Genomic DNA, 15,192 nt, shown 5'->3' with positions numbered 1-15,192 from the left:
AAAAATTGTATCTGCATCATAGTAATTAGAATGAATATAACTCAAAATAAAGCTTTTTAAACACTGTAGAAATACATACTTGATCAACTATAACTATCTTCCAGTAAGGGTATGTTTTGTTTATGGACTATAGTACAGTTGTTGAGGTGATTAGCAAGACCATACTAAAACAATACAAATGGGAATCTTTGTTATCCCAAGTTTATTTACCTGCATAAATATATAGTTTAACAAAACATGTAAACATTCTAGATGTTTTTTTAAAGACTCCAAGTAGTTTTCACACAAAAATACCCATTTTGCATGCAAAAATTATAATTCCAAGTGGGTGTAATTGAGGAAAAATTGACAAAAGCAGTGATTTCAAATCTTCACAGAGGTAGCATCTTAGACCTGCAATTTCACACATTTCATCCATTTGTCTAAGGTAACATTACAGATGTTTTCCTCATTCAGTGGCCATATTTAACAATCTGTAACTGCATTAGCCACCAACAGCCAGAAAATGATGATGATAAAAGCAGTTTAAAAGGAAAAACTTAGCAATAAACTTAAGACAGAGTGAAGTTCTAGTCATATTACTCAAAAGGTTTGTGTGTCATATTAATCTAAACATATTCTACTGCGAAAGGTGTGCTTTGTATCCACCCCGTTACATGATTTTCTTGACTTCCATTCATTAACATTTCCCTCCCCCAATTTTCTCTGAGCATTCTTATTAACACTCCATCATATCCTCGTGCTCTAGTTTCACATCATTTCTTAGATCTTTCTCTGCTGTAATGCATTGCCCTAAATGACAGGCTGATCCTTCACTGTAGATAATCAGATGCTCAACTCCACAAATGAATAAGTCTGATGCATCCTCCCTATTGTGGGCAATTAAAGGTCTTCATCTCTGGTGGGTGTATGGGTGACCTCAGAGTTCTTGGTATCAATCTGTCTCCTCGAAGGTTGCCATTCAGTATCCAGGTCCTGCAGATATATAGACAGGCTTAGGTGGCACATAACTTTCACCTTTTGCAAATACACAGCTTCCCAATATGTCAATTGATACATAGCTCACAACAGGAAATGTGTTTTTTTTATATTTTTATAGAGCGCTCTTCTCATCAGGGTGACACAGAGCACTGAACAACGTGCCAGGGAGCGACACAATCAGAGTAACAGCAGTTATAGTTCCCCAATAGGATAAGTCAGCTGGCAGCTAAGGAGAAGGGGAAAAAAAAAAAAAAAAGACTCTTTGCTATGTACTCACTGACATAAAAGGTTATTATTCAAAACTCTAAACTAACATCTGATTATCTGAGTTCTTTGTGTTATTTAAATATTAAAAATACTAATAGTTCCCAAAGTTGATAATTTAAAGAGTTGAGCCATCTCATTTTTAATCTGCAAGGTTATAAAGGTATTACCGCTACTGATCTCTTAAAGAAACAGCTGGGAAAAACATTTTTATAGTAATTTGTATTTTGTTCGGGGGTGCGGTGGTGCAGTGGGTTGGACCGCAGTCCTACTCTCCGGTGGGTCTGGGGTTCGAGTCCCGCTTGGGGTGCCTTGAGACGGACTGGCGTCCCGTCCTGGGTGTGTCCCCTCCCCTTCCGGCCTTACGCCCTGTGTTGCCGGGTAGGCTCCGGTTCCCCGTGACCCCGTAAGGGACAAGCGGTTCTGAAAATGTGTGTGTGTGTGTGTGTGTATTTTGTTCCTGAAGATTAATTTAAAGGGGGAAAATGGACAGCGTGTACCCGAGTCAGAAAAGTTTCACCTTTTACAGCTGAAGTAAAGATGTGTTTACTCTCTCAGGTGACCCACCTAAGGAAGAGGAGGATTGTAGGTGATGCAGTGTATAGCAGAGCAACAAAACAGGCTCTTGTTTCTGCCTGCCCCAGCTCCTACACACTTAGACAGCAAACATGAAAAAATCCTGCCTCGCAGGCAAGTCAAAGTCTAATTTAGAACTAAGTGCAGAATATCACAGCTGCTCCAGACATCTCTACATTCAGGCTTAAGAACCACATGTTCAAAATCAATTTTTGTATTTGCTGCAGAGTAAATACCTTTTTGATAACACATATTACTACTATCTTATCATAATAATATATATCCTATCATAATAATATCCTATCATAGCAATAAAACTATATCTTACTGTATAATCTTGCATTGACATATTTTCATTTTGCTCTTTTGTTCTGCTGTAAATGGCCCAAGTGAATAAGATGGATTTTACATGTTTGTGCTCTTTGGTATGTGGCTGTGGGGGATGTCAAAATTAAAATACTAACTACTATTACCCAGAAAACAAAAACGGGACAAATTGTGATTTTCCTAGGCCAGAGCAGCTCAGTTACAGAAGTAATGGAATATGAGGGAACCTTTCTTTGTGCCACTTGTAGGGAGGAGGCCCCCTGGAGCTTCGCACAGCCCCGAGAGTGTCAGTTTCAATCCCTCTCAGTGTGCGGAGTTTGCATGTTTAACCTATGCTCAAGTGGCTTTCCACCAAAGTAAGGAACAGAGTCCAAAGACACGTTTCTGGTGAACTGGTAAGTCTAAATTGCTCATAGTGTGTGTATGTGAGTGAATGAGTGTGTGTTACATTGCTCCATTGTGTGGATGGATCGAATTGTAAGTAGCTTAGTGTTGCGTGCGTATCGTTGCAAGTCCCCTTGGACAGAGGTCTCTGCTAAATACAAATTAAAAATAATACATTCTTTAATTTCGCGGTTATGCCTGTGCCTTTTGGGCATAAGAGGCAAGATGTAATCAAATTAATTGATTGATTAAATCCAAAGAGACTAACAAATAGACAGGAGAGAGCCTAAAACTAAGATGGACCAAAGTTAGACAAGTAGGTACAGAGAAGACGGATGAATCTGAACACGAAAACACTGGTTTCAAACGAGACACTGAAGAACGCTGTGGCAGAGGAGTATTAGAGTCAGACCGTACAGAAACTTGTGCTCACCTGTACAGCAGCATCCAGCAGGTCTCGACTGGGAAGTAGGCAGGCAGCCTCACCCAGAAAGCACAGCAGAATGTGGAGCACATCCACCCAGCGGCCAACGGTCAACATCAGTACCAGCAGTGCTCCCAGTCGGACCCCCACGGCCTGAAGGAGGGCATCTGTGCCAGGCCGCCGCCGCTGCTCATCTGCCAAGATCCAGGTTCGTACAGGAGAACAATAAATGTTACTTTCTTACTATTACTTAACTGGGAGTGTATTACATAGTAACATGAAGGTGCCTATCTTATCGAGAGACCATTTTCAGACACACCAACAGATTTCTTAACTGAGTTGTAGATTTAAATTTACACTTAGCTGACTATTCCAGCAACTTGCACACTGATATACCTATTTATACAGCAGGGAAATATTTACTGTCTCAATTCATAGCAGGTAACCTGACGAATGAAACTACAGCAGGAGGTGAAGTTGAAATTTGGGTCCTTCAAGTCCAAATGCAGCAGATTTAACTACTACACCGCTTGCTGCCCTAGTTTTGTTCCTGAGTAGCTACTAAGAGGCATGTGTTCTATTATATTTATCAATAGCTTGTTAATACTATCAAAATTAATTTAAATTTTATAGAAGGAATACAGGATAGGCTCTAGGTCTCTGTAACCCTGAGCAGGACAAAGGGTTAATGATAACAAGAGAGCGAGTCTATATATTCTGAGCCTTATCTTAAAACACTTGTACCTCATCTTACAAACAACTGGAATCAGAAATTTGTTCATAACTCAAAATTATTTGTAAGTCCACCCACTACAATTAAAGCCTAATAATACCACTCAATCCCTTAATTTTTCACAACTTTGATTCTGTTAAAAACATCAGAAGTAAAGGTATTACCGCTACTGATCTCTAAAAGAAACAGCTGGAAAAAAACATTTTTATAGTAATTTGTATTTTGTTCCTGAAGATTAATTTAAAGGGGGAAAATGGACAGCGTGTACCCGAGTCAGAAAAGTTTCACCTTTTACAGCTGAAGTAAACATGCGTTTAAAAATTCACTCCAAGACTATTCTATTTCCATTAGCAGCTCTTACAATAACACCAGTTTACTCTAATTCGTATTACCATGCAACGATGCAAAAGTTAAGCCTACTTTTAAATGGCGAAAAATAAAAATAATGTCCATAAATTGTATTCAGTGTGGGGTGCGGTGGCGCAGTGGGTTGGACCGGGTCCTGCTCTCCGGCAGGTGTGGGGTTCAAGTCCCGCTTGGGGTACCTTGCGACGGACTGGCGTCCCGTCCTGGGTGTGTCCCCTCCCCCTCCGGCCTTACACCCTGTGTTGCCGGGTAGGCTCCGGTTCCCCGCGACCCCGTATGGGACAAGCGGTTCAGAAAATGTGTGTGTGTGTGTGTACATTCAGTGTGTTGTTCTGCTTTACACACACAAAACAGTGCCAAGTAATTCTAGCATATCAGGTAACTCAAGGAAATGAAACAAAGGAGGGTGAGTTGCAGTATAATGGAGGATCACGTGGGGAGAACATATTAAACAGCCTTTTGACCTTAAATGTGGAGTGTATGTCTTATGTTAAACTTTAACAAAACTTGCCACAAGGAAGAGACCAATTTATTGGCCGGGTAGCTTTTGTAAGTCTTGGACATACTTATACCACCTCAAAATATACACACACACACACACACACACACACACACACACACACACACACACACACACACACTGAAATCACACACCTACTGTTTTAAGACACTGCTCAAAGCACAGAACTGTTTCAGTTATGAATGTTTTGCTCTCTATTGGTGCCAAGTGGTAATCCAGGCCATAGTTTGTTCATATCTTCAAAAATTCATAACTGAGATGTTCATAACACAAGGTACAAGCGTATTCAGAACTACAAGTAATTAGCAATCCAGAAAAGGCTCAGAATAATGAATGTATTTTTAAAAAAAGGGTAACTCAGTTTCTCCCTGCTTACACACCATCTTGGCATTTCTTCCGGCTATCATTTTCTGTTAGGGTCATTCCATGTCAAATCAACTGAGGAATTTAGAGAACCACAGATACATGGGTCATAAGACCAGCAATTTTTTCTTACTGCTGCTGCACTGCTTAAAGCATAAGTGTGACAGCTGTCCTCTCTCTTATACTGACAGCCAGCAGTGTGGATCTCCAAGCTTCACTTTCCATGGACCACCAGCAGTGTCTTATATAGACAGTTCCCTCTCCATGGACTACAGCAGTGGCCTCACTCACCCTGCATGTAGACCACTAGCAGTGTGTAGCAGATGGTTAATGGCGTCCAGAACTTCAGCGCTTCCGTGGCAGACAGGAAGTAGCGGTTAACAATTGAGAGCCCAGCAAAGGCCCCCACGCCAAAGCTCATCACAACCACGCGTGTCAGAAGGGGCAGAAGGGAATGCCTTGAGGTAAGGAGACCAATGCACAGACCACAGTAGCGCTGGGAACTATGGAGCAAGTACAGGGTCAGTACGTGGCGCCACATGCGTGCACTCAAGTTGGCTAAGAACCAGCTGAGCCCCATTGCAAGCAGGAGACTGAAGGATCGCTGTGGTGCGCCCTCCTGGAGGAACTGAAGGCTGCAGGTCAGGGCACAGCCCAGGGAGAACTGGCACTGGGTGAGGAATTGCAGAGTGCTGCTGTGCTGCAGATCCTGAGGTGAGGAAGGAAAGACAGTACCAAAACACTGTAGAACCCCTGCATCTGTCATTCAGAAAATAAATGAACATGTTCTGTCAATAATACCAATTATTTAGATTATGGGTACCGTAAAATCCCTATTTAATGCCCCCGGGGGCGTTACATTTTCCAAAGGGGGGCGTTTATTGGAGGTCATATATTAGTGAAATCGATCATCATTTCTTTCCCTAAAAAGTTAATGCAAATGCCACAAGTACATCAGGTATTACCCCTTAGCATCCTGAGTGAAAATGTGCTTGAGAACGTTGCTGGGTATGAAATTTCGGACTCTGAATCTGACCACTCGCATGTGACAGACGTCAGGGAGGCGTCGGATTACGATAGTCCGGGACATTAATAAACCAGTGGATTATCTTTGTTATTTAGTGTGTAAATGTGTTAATACAGTTTAACAGTTGTCAATGTCAGTGTTTTTCACAGAAGTTCAACATGTTCACAGTTATTAATAATGTGTTTGTGGATTGTTTCATGTTACGGACTACGGAGGAGAATGGGATTTAAAACTTGATACCGGCAAGTTTTTTTTTCCCATTCTTTTCTGATTACTTGAAAAAAATATACTGGGTATTTTCAAAAATGGGTGGGGCATTAAACAGAGATTTTACAGTATATGAATGCATCAGATTCAAAATACCCTTGTAACTTGTGTAATGAACAGCTAAACTACAAATTTTTGAAGATATGACTATTTCTGAGTTTATTTTTCATTTATTTTGTCGCATTATATTGCATTAAATAAATTAATGTAAAATGGAAATTTCGCATTTATTCATTCTATTTTCTGAAATTTCTCTTTTGTGGAGCAGAGGGGGAGCAGGAAGCACCACGATTTGATATCATGCAGTGTATCTTTTTATTACTTATACTTATTATATTACTTATTTATAAATGTTTTAGAGAGTACATGATGCATTGATTGTGGTCAGTTTTGTGAACTTCACCATGAGACACACGACAAATATTAAAGGTGAAACGCTTTTTAATAAGTTCTCCCCACACAACCCTCCATTACACTACAACTTACCCTCCTTTCTTTTTATTTTCAGTTTTAAATTAGACTTGGTTTCTTCATGTTAATAAAAGATAATAAAATAAACTAGCATCCACGTTGTATCCTGTCTTATTCCTAGTGTTTCCAGTGTGGAGAAATATTGAGACTAGGACCTGTTGATTAAAATAGAATAAAGTCTTACAGCAAATTTTAAATTCATCTGAGCTTTATCTGAAGTTTTATCAGAATCTTACCCACAAATAAATGGAAGGATTGAGTCATATTATTAAGCTTTTACTGACTGTGACTTAGTGGATGGGCTTACAAACAATTCAGAGTTACGAAGTAACCGCCAGACCTAATTGCATTTGTAAGAGGATGTATAACGTACATGATTTTGTGATTTGGATTTTCCCAAAGCCACTGGGTCTTACCGGTCCTGCTGTCACTTGGGCCATGGCAGCTCTGATGATGAACTCCAGAACAACCAGGGAAGCAACCCGAGAACCCACCAAAAGCAGAATGCCAGTGACAAACCAGAACTGGAGAGTTCCACTCAGCCTGGCCTTGGCACCACTCCATGGCCTTTCACTTTCCTTATTGTTCCCATCATGCTCACTGTTGCCAAAAGACCCAGAAAAAAAAATGGTAGGATGAGGGAAAGGAAGAGAAAGAGCAAGAGATGTCCGTGTCCAGTGTGATTAAATTGAAATTGAAGGCAAGTGAAATCAGCAAAGTGTGCTGGTGCATGAACAGAGAAAGCTTCAACTCAACAGCTCACAAAGCACAGCTTATGTTGCATGAGATTCCCAGCATCCAGGAGCTGAATGGTTCTCCTACAGGCTCACAAGTCTGTGATTCTGCCTAATTATCTGTAAGGTTCTGAATGTATTACTGCTAGAAAATAAACCAATTAGCACAGGTTGTTACACTGTAACTTGAGAGCTTCACAATTTTCAAAATATATTTGATCTTTATGTGCAATATAGCACCTGGTAACCAGCGTTACGCCACTGATTTACATGACTTAATAAGGTGGGCTGAGTTTGTAACCCAACTGTTTGCTGTCACATAAGATTTTAACCGGCAAGAACGTTTGCACACGCGAGGCATCTGACATGGTGGGTGCTCCTTGAAACACACTTTAACAGAAAATCAATGTGGTAGGACAACCACATAGTACACAAAGTCTGAAGAAAAATGCAATAAATATTACCCAAACATTACTTACAGTAGTTGCAAGACTGAAGTCAAACAGTGCAGTTGAAGACACTTCAATATATTATTTCAGGACAGGGGTCCGATGTGCAACCCAAAGGAACATTTGTAAAATTAATAATACAGACAGCCCTCTACTTAGGCAAATAGACCATTCTTCAACCCCTTATGCAAGTCAAGTTACGTATGTCGGCTCCCCCTCCACCCCCACCATTCAACATAATATTAATTATTCCATCTCAGTTATTGCAATTTCACATTTCTTCATTATCAGTGTTTTCATGCTAGCTGTTCTTTTCAGGTTCTCCTTAATACGTGCAGCATGCTACACTATCGTATTCACAATCGATACAGCTATACCTGGTTCCCGTGCGAGAGACGATAATCTTTGCCCACCTTCATACTTCCTTTTTATTGTCAATTTCATCTCCAAATCGATTGCTGTACACTTGCGAGACAGTTCTCATTTTCCTTACATTTGGTCATTTAGAAGAGACTTTTCTCCAAAGCGACGTACGTCTCATAGAAAATGCAATGTGTACATTACATTAGGAGGAAGACACTTAGATGCAGACGTATGATTCTTAAGTTCAGTTAGTTTGTTTCTTTCCACCACATGAATGAATGTACTTCACACGAATGGCTGTATAAAACTATCAGAATATTGATGATTCCTTCCTAGTTATATATAAATACTATATAAACATTTACGTTACATTACAGGAGTAGTTGCGTGAAGGTTTATCCATTGTTTAACAGGCATGATTTCAAAGTTGTAGTGCATGAACATTTACACCTTACGTGAACTTAGTAGGTCATCGTCAAAGTGAGCCCGGAAGAGGTGAGTTTTAAGAGCCTTTGTAAATATGGACAGTGATTTGGCAGAAAGTGAACCCTTCAAGTGCACGTTTACCACCAGGCATTGTGAATAATGAAATGGGTAAAAAATCTGCAAAAAATGCACTACAGTAACAAGAGGAGGTGCGTTCACAGCTCAAAACACGCAGGAACTGGGAAGATGCAGCTTCCTGCCTTGTCTGGTTACACTGACTTGCGCTTCACATATTTCAAATGTTTTGCATAAAATAAAAGCGCTATCCGTAAATAATGTGTATGCTGAGAATTTTTTACGTAAATCTGGCTTTACACAAGTCAAATTTACGTAAGGGGTATCTGTATACACTATAGCTACCTACCCTAAAAACCATGAATTCTCTTGAATCACATGATGAAACAGTTATAGTTAGACACACACTTGGAACACACCCTCACCTAAATAAAAGATATATACTTTTTCCAATGTAGACATTTAAGATTTAGCATCTCTTACTATGACTTTTACACCAGCAGGCCTGTGACCAATTCTGAGACCCCAGGTGAAGGACATTACACTACTGTACCTGAGCAAAGTCTTCATTCATTCAATTGTATTGTTAATTCAACAGAGACTACAACAGTGGAGTCTTTGTGTCCTTTCCAGTCACAATATGGATTATGATATGCACTTCTTGAGAGGAAGAATCTATGCCATGAACTTCCTGCACGCATTACCCGGCCTGTGTTACCCGCTCTCACCTTGCTGCCTCGAGGAGCACGTGGACCCTCAGCAGACTGCAGAGCACGGAGATGCCGCACGCGCCCACCAGCCCTGCAGGCCACACACACGTTCAATAGGCTACGTGACGCAAACTGAGCACAAAAACACTTAGCTAATTGCCACGTTTGCGGAGACGGTTCCACAGTGGGAGGACCTTGCAGCAGGCTGTCCAGCGGGTTTGCCTCCAGGACCATCCAGCGGGGGGTCCCGAACAGCCACGAGAAGGGGGAGATCATCGCGTCTCCCACAGCCTTTGCACTTCCACTCACTGCGATTTAGCACAGACTCTCACACTCGTAGCACTAATGACTCAGAAGGGGCCCGCTATTACGTCAGTAACTAAATGCTTGGCAGCGGAGACGCTGAAGAGCGCACTAAGTTACTTCCCGCAGTAAAACACTTATTTCCACGCTTCGTTCCACATCACGTTGTGTTTTTCACTCGCCGCGTATAGTTTCACCGTCTTTTCCACGCGCTTCGCTCCGCCAGCGATTATTTGGACGTTTCAAAGGTCGAGGGGGGCGGTTCGCCCGTGATAACTTGCGCGCAGTGAACGCGCGCAGGTGGTGATGCGGGCGGATCGATGGATCGTGACGACAGGTTCAAAGTAGAACGCGGCCGCCAGGTACTGGCTAACACCGCAACTGTGCGCGGTGGTAGGAGTGCAATACATTCACTACAGTTGAGTACAACACAGCAGAGTGCAGTAAAATACAGTGCAATACAATGCAGTACAGTTGAGTACAATAAAGTAGAGTACAGTGCGGTAGAGTTCAGTACAACATTGTACAGTACAGTGCAAATGCACTACAGTTGAGTACAACACTGTAGAGTACAGTTAGGTACAACAATAGAGTGCAGTAAAGTACAGTGCAATATAATGCGGTACAGTTGTGCACAACACAGTACTGTATGTTTTTAGATACAGTAGTATACAGTGAGTACAGTTTAATACAGTGAAGTAGAGTTCAGTACAACACTAGAGTATAGTATAGTGCAATACAATGCACTACAGTTGAGTACAACACACAGTATAGTTCAGTAAAATAAAGTGCAATACTATGCAGTACAGTTCAGTACAACACAGTAGAGTGTGGTAAAATACTACGCAGCACAGTTGAGTACAACAAAGTAGAGTACAGTGCAGTAGAGTTCAGTACAACACTGTAGAGTGCAAATGCACTACAGTTGAGTACAACACAGTAGAGTGCAGTACAGTGCAATATAATGCAGTACAGTTGTGTACAACATGGTAGTGTATGTTTTTTAGATACAGTAGTGTACAGTGAGTACAGTTTAATACAGTGAAGTAGAATTCAGTACAACACTAGAGTATAGTACAGTGCAATACAATGCACTACAGCTGAGTACAACACAGTATAGTGCAGTAAAACAGCAGAGTACAGTACAGTGCAGAACAGTTTAGTAGAGTGAAGCAGAGTTCAGTAGAACACAGTACAGTTTAGTACAGCACAGTAGAGTTCAATACAACACTGTAGAGTTCAGTACAGTGCAGTCTCAAGTGCACTTGTATCATCTCAGCTTTGCGTTGGGGGTTGGCCATATTTATACATTTTTTGGGCGCATGTCGGTGTCGTTGCTGTTCATAAATATGTTTATAATTATATGCACTGTTGTAGTTTTATCCACCTAGCAGTGTGTGTTGGTACAGATCACATAATATGTTCACTGTCACATGCTGATGCAACAATACCTGCTATTTTACCACTCTTTCTGTTAATTATTTAAATAATTCAAGTGAAAAATTCCCTGCCACACCCATGCCATCACCATAATCAGATACACCTGGACCTGGCAAGATATAAGGCAAAAACAAACAGAGAAGGATGTGGAACCTTGTTTGCTGACCCAGCCAGCGCACTTGCTTAAGTTAGCCTGCTCCTTGCTTTCATCCTTGTTCCCAGTCCACCCACCCGCCCGACTCCTTCTCCCATGACCCCTACCTTCCTGTGTTTTGATCTGTGTTTTCGTGTTTGACCTATCGCCTGTATTCACCGACAACGATTCTGGATTTCCCAATAAACAACGTTTGCAGTACGAAGACCCATGCCTGTCCCCGACCACGGTTCCTGTCCTGTCCCTCAAACTCCTGTGTGCTCCGCAATTGAGTCCGCCTTCTACTTCCGGACGAGAACATGGCATTCCCTTCCTCCAGGGGAGACATTCACCGAACATTCTTTGAGTGCGAAGTTTTTACCAAAAAGGCTCATAAGATTTTAATATGATTATGGTCTATCCTTTATTACACACATAAATTCTTCATGCAGGATGTTTCCCAAAACAATGCAAAACAGGTTGCTGCTTTTTGTTCAAGATAACAAATACTATATTGGTCCATATAATTATTTATTCAGTTTATGACTTTTCCAAGGTGGCTTACAGTGTTTATATTGGAATGAAATGCAGATGCAGGTTCAGATCATCATCTCCTAGTCACAAGACTGAAGATGAAACTGAATAAGAACTGGAGAGGAGAGTTGACCCAGCAAATGAAGTTCAACACAGGACTTTTGAAAGATGCACCAACCAAAGAGAAGTTTTGAATAACCCTCAGCAACAAGTTCCAAGCCCTCCAAAAACTGGTAGAAGAAGAAGAAACTATTGACAGCAAGTGGCAGAAGGTTAAAGAGGCAGTCAGATCATCGTGTAAACAAGTACTGGGGCCAAGAAAACACCAACACAAAGAGTGAATTTCTGCAGACACCCTACGGAAGATTCAAGTGAGTAAAGAGAAGAAAGTAGCGGTTAATAACAGCAGAACCCAAAACTCAGAATGTCAAGCCATAGGCAGACTATGCAGATACAAATAGGGCAACCAAAAAAAGTATTAGATGTGACAAGAGAAACAACATAGATCATCTGGCAGCAGAAGCTGAGGAGGCAGCCCAACATGGAAAAATGAAGGAGCTCTATGACACCACCAAGAAACTCTCAGGGAATTTCAGCAAGTCGGAGAAACCAGTTAAAGACAAAAAAGGTAGACATATTGTTGGAAAGGAAGGACATAAAGCTAGATGGATGGAGTATTTTGAAGACCTATTAAACAGACCAGCTCGACATCCCCCCAGTGGAAAACAGCTTGCCCATAGACTGCTGCAAACCAACAAAAGAAGATGTCCGCAGTGCCATCAAACAACTCAGGAACGGCAAGGCAGCAGGACCTGATAACATCCCTGCAGAGGCACTCACGGCTGACTTAGAAACCACCATGGAGATGCTTACACCCCTTTTTGAGAAGATTTGGGAAGAAGAAGAATTGCCATCAGAGTGGAAGGAGGGTTACCTTATTTAGCTGCTAAAGGTGATCTTAGCCCCTGCTTGAACTCTAGAGGGATTACTCTACTGTCCATCCCAGGTAAGGTGTTCAACTGTATCCTCCAGAATGAAGAAGGCAATATATGCAACTTCTAGATCAGCAGGCCAGCTTCCACAAGGACAGATCATGCACCAGACCAAATAGCAACACCGGGCATCATGGACCTCTCCCTTGTATGTCAACTTTGTCGACTATGAGAAGGCGTTTGACAGTGTGGACAGAAAGACGCTCTGGAAAGTGCCAGGGAAGATTGTCTACATTATTGGGAACTCCTGTGAGGGAAGGACCTGTTGAGTAGTTCATGGAGGGCAACTCCCTGCTGCATTTAGAGTGAAGACAGGTGTCAGATAAGGCTGCTTGCTCTCCCCTTTCCAGTTCCTGCTGGTTAAAGACTGGATCATACGGACATCCACAGCTCATAAGCAGAATGGAATCCAGTGGTCACACTAGAAACAACTGGACGACCTCGATTTTGCAGACCATCTGGGTCTATTCTCACACATCCACCAGCAAATGCAAGAGAAGGCCAACGAGGTAGCAGTCCCCTCATCACGTCTGGGACTCAACAACCACAGAGGGAAGAGCAAGATCCTCAAGGTAAGTGCAGCTAACACAGACCCTATCATGCTGGATGGTGTAGCACTGGAAGGAGTGGACACAGATAGATAGATAGATAGATAGATAGAATACTTTATTGTCACTGTATACAGTACAGTGAAATTTCATATGGCAACCCTCAAAAGAACAGCAGCGGAAAGAACACTTGATACAAACAGTCTTGCTGTATGGGGTCGAGACATGGAGAACCACAGTGGCTACTACCAACATAGTCCAGTTCTTCCTCAGCAACTGTCTGTGAAGGATTCTTGAAATCTGCCAGCCTGACATCATCAGCAACCAGCAGCTGTGGCAGCAAACAAACCAGATCCCAGCAGAAGAGGAGACACTCAAGCGACAATGAAGGTGGATTGGACACACTCTTCATAAACCAGCTTCACACATCACCAGACAAGCCCTCTCATGGAATCCACAAGGAAGAGGAAAAGAGGTGGACCACAAAACACCTGGTGCTGAGACCTGGAGGCTGACACCAAGAGACTGGGTTATACCTGGGGTTAGCTGGAGAGAAATGCACAGAACAAAGATGCTTGGAGGACCCCAGAGGGGGTAATAGGTGTAAGTAAGTACTGTGACCTTATACTGACTGGGTCCACACACTGCCTGCAAAGTAGTACTAGTCCCTAAAAAACTAATTAAGAAACAGTTTAATATACTCTGTGGGTGAACCCTTTGCACATATTTTAAATCCTTAATTAAGGAAAAAAAAATCACTTACATTCTAAAAGAAATTACATATTTGACTTTTTTTGTCAATGAGTTTTCCACATACGCTTTTTAAGCATCCCGTTACTATTATTTACAAAGTCATTTATTCAAGAAGCACACACACCTTTCTTTAAATTCATGGTACACCATTGCCGTTCAGTAGAAGCTGTCACACTTGACATCTTGGTGTGGAGCGAACGTGCTTCTTTTCTTCAAACAGTGGTAGGTCACAACAGACTTTTTTTTTAATGTCAAAGGTGTTTATTAAATAGTTTAATTAGTTTATTAAAACTAAATAAAATTATTAAACTTTATTAAAGTAAGACAGAAACAAGAACTATACGGACACAATATTTACAAAAGTCCACAATACTTTTCATTTCTTTGCCGCTGTCGTCATCGTTGTCGTCATCACATCATCACACTATATTGTAACGACCCGCTTTACTGATTCAATGTAAATAGTTGCATTATGGGAAATAATGTTAAATGCGTGAAACCACTGGGGGCACTTAAGGGGAAAATGGTAGGGTGACCGTGTCTCCTAGGGTGGTGAGAAGAGTCTAGGAGTGCTGAGGCAGGCTAGCTGTAAGCGCCCTTCCTGGAGGAAAACGGGGTTCTCGGATCGAGAGCATTATTTTCCTTGTGCTGGTGTTCAGAAAAAAACGTTCGTTATGAACGCTGCCTCCGCGTCCTTCTTCGCTTTCTCCAAATCCACAGCGCTCTGCGCCACAATATATACCTACACCTTTCCTTTCTGGAGCGCAGAAAGAGACCGTTACATAGCCCTCTTTGTTCTTTACTGAATATTAAGAAGGCAGCGCGACAGCATTTCTGTTCTTTCCACTTTTCTTATAGACACCGCGTATGGTGTCAAAAGGGAAGCTCCTTCTCCTCGCGAAGTTTCCTCAGTAGTTCATTCGATCACGTGTCCGCCTCCCAAAGGGGCTTTTATTGAGCACCATCTGGCCACCAGGTGTCGCTGTGGTGTCGTTTGTTTCAGAAGGATGAATGAATGAGTCAATGAAT

At 41.8% G+C, this 15,192-nt stretch overlaps 1 protein-coding gene across 1 annotated transcript; it reads right to left on the bottom strand.

Annotated features, from left to right (window-relative positions):
- Positions 1 to 215: 215 nt before the first annotated feature.
- tmem82 (transmembrane protein 82) lies at positions 216 to 10,034 on the bottom strand. Its single transcript, XM_018741871.2, has 6 exons — positions 9,655 to 10,034; positions 9,479 to 9,551; positions 7,120 to 7,303; positions 5,230 to 5,647; positions 2,966 to 3,150; positions 216 to 975 (listed from the first exon to the last, which is right to left on the bottom strand). The coding sequence occupies exons 1-6, from the start codon at positions 9,734 to 9,736 to the stop codon at positions 883 to 885; spliced, it is 1,035 nt and encodes a 344-aa protein (XP_018597387.2). The 5' UTR covers positions 9,737 to 10,034; the 3' UTR covers positions 216 to 882.
- Positions 10,035 to 15,192: the final 5,158 nt, after the last annotated feature.

Source organism: Scleropages formosus, chromosome 25, assembly GCF_900964775.1.
Source record: "Scleropages formosus chromosome 25, fSclFor1.1, whole genome shotgun sequence".
Classification (NCBI taxonomy): Eukaryota; Metazoa; Chordata; class Actinopteri; order Osteoglossiformes; family Osteoglossidae; genus Scleropages; species Scleropages formosus.
The sequence above is the reverse complement of the archived record's forward strand: the minus strand, read 5'-3'. Positions and strand labels throughout refer to the sequence as shown.

Bases quoted from the DNA above. Each gene is read 5' to 3' on its own strand.
- tmem82 (XM_018741871.2), bottom strand. From the start codon at position 9,736: ATGATCTCCCCCTTCTCGTGGCTGTTCGGGACCCCCCGCTGGATGGTC. The intron at 9,552-9,654 runs GTCCTCCCACTG...TGTGGCCTGCAG, and splicing joins GCTGGACAGCCTGCTGCAAG to GGCTGGTGGGCGCGTGCGGC. The intron at 7,304-9,478 runs GTGAGAGCGGGT...TTTTGGCAACAG, and splicing joins GTGCTCCTCGAGGCAGCAAG to TGAGCATGATGGGAACAATA.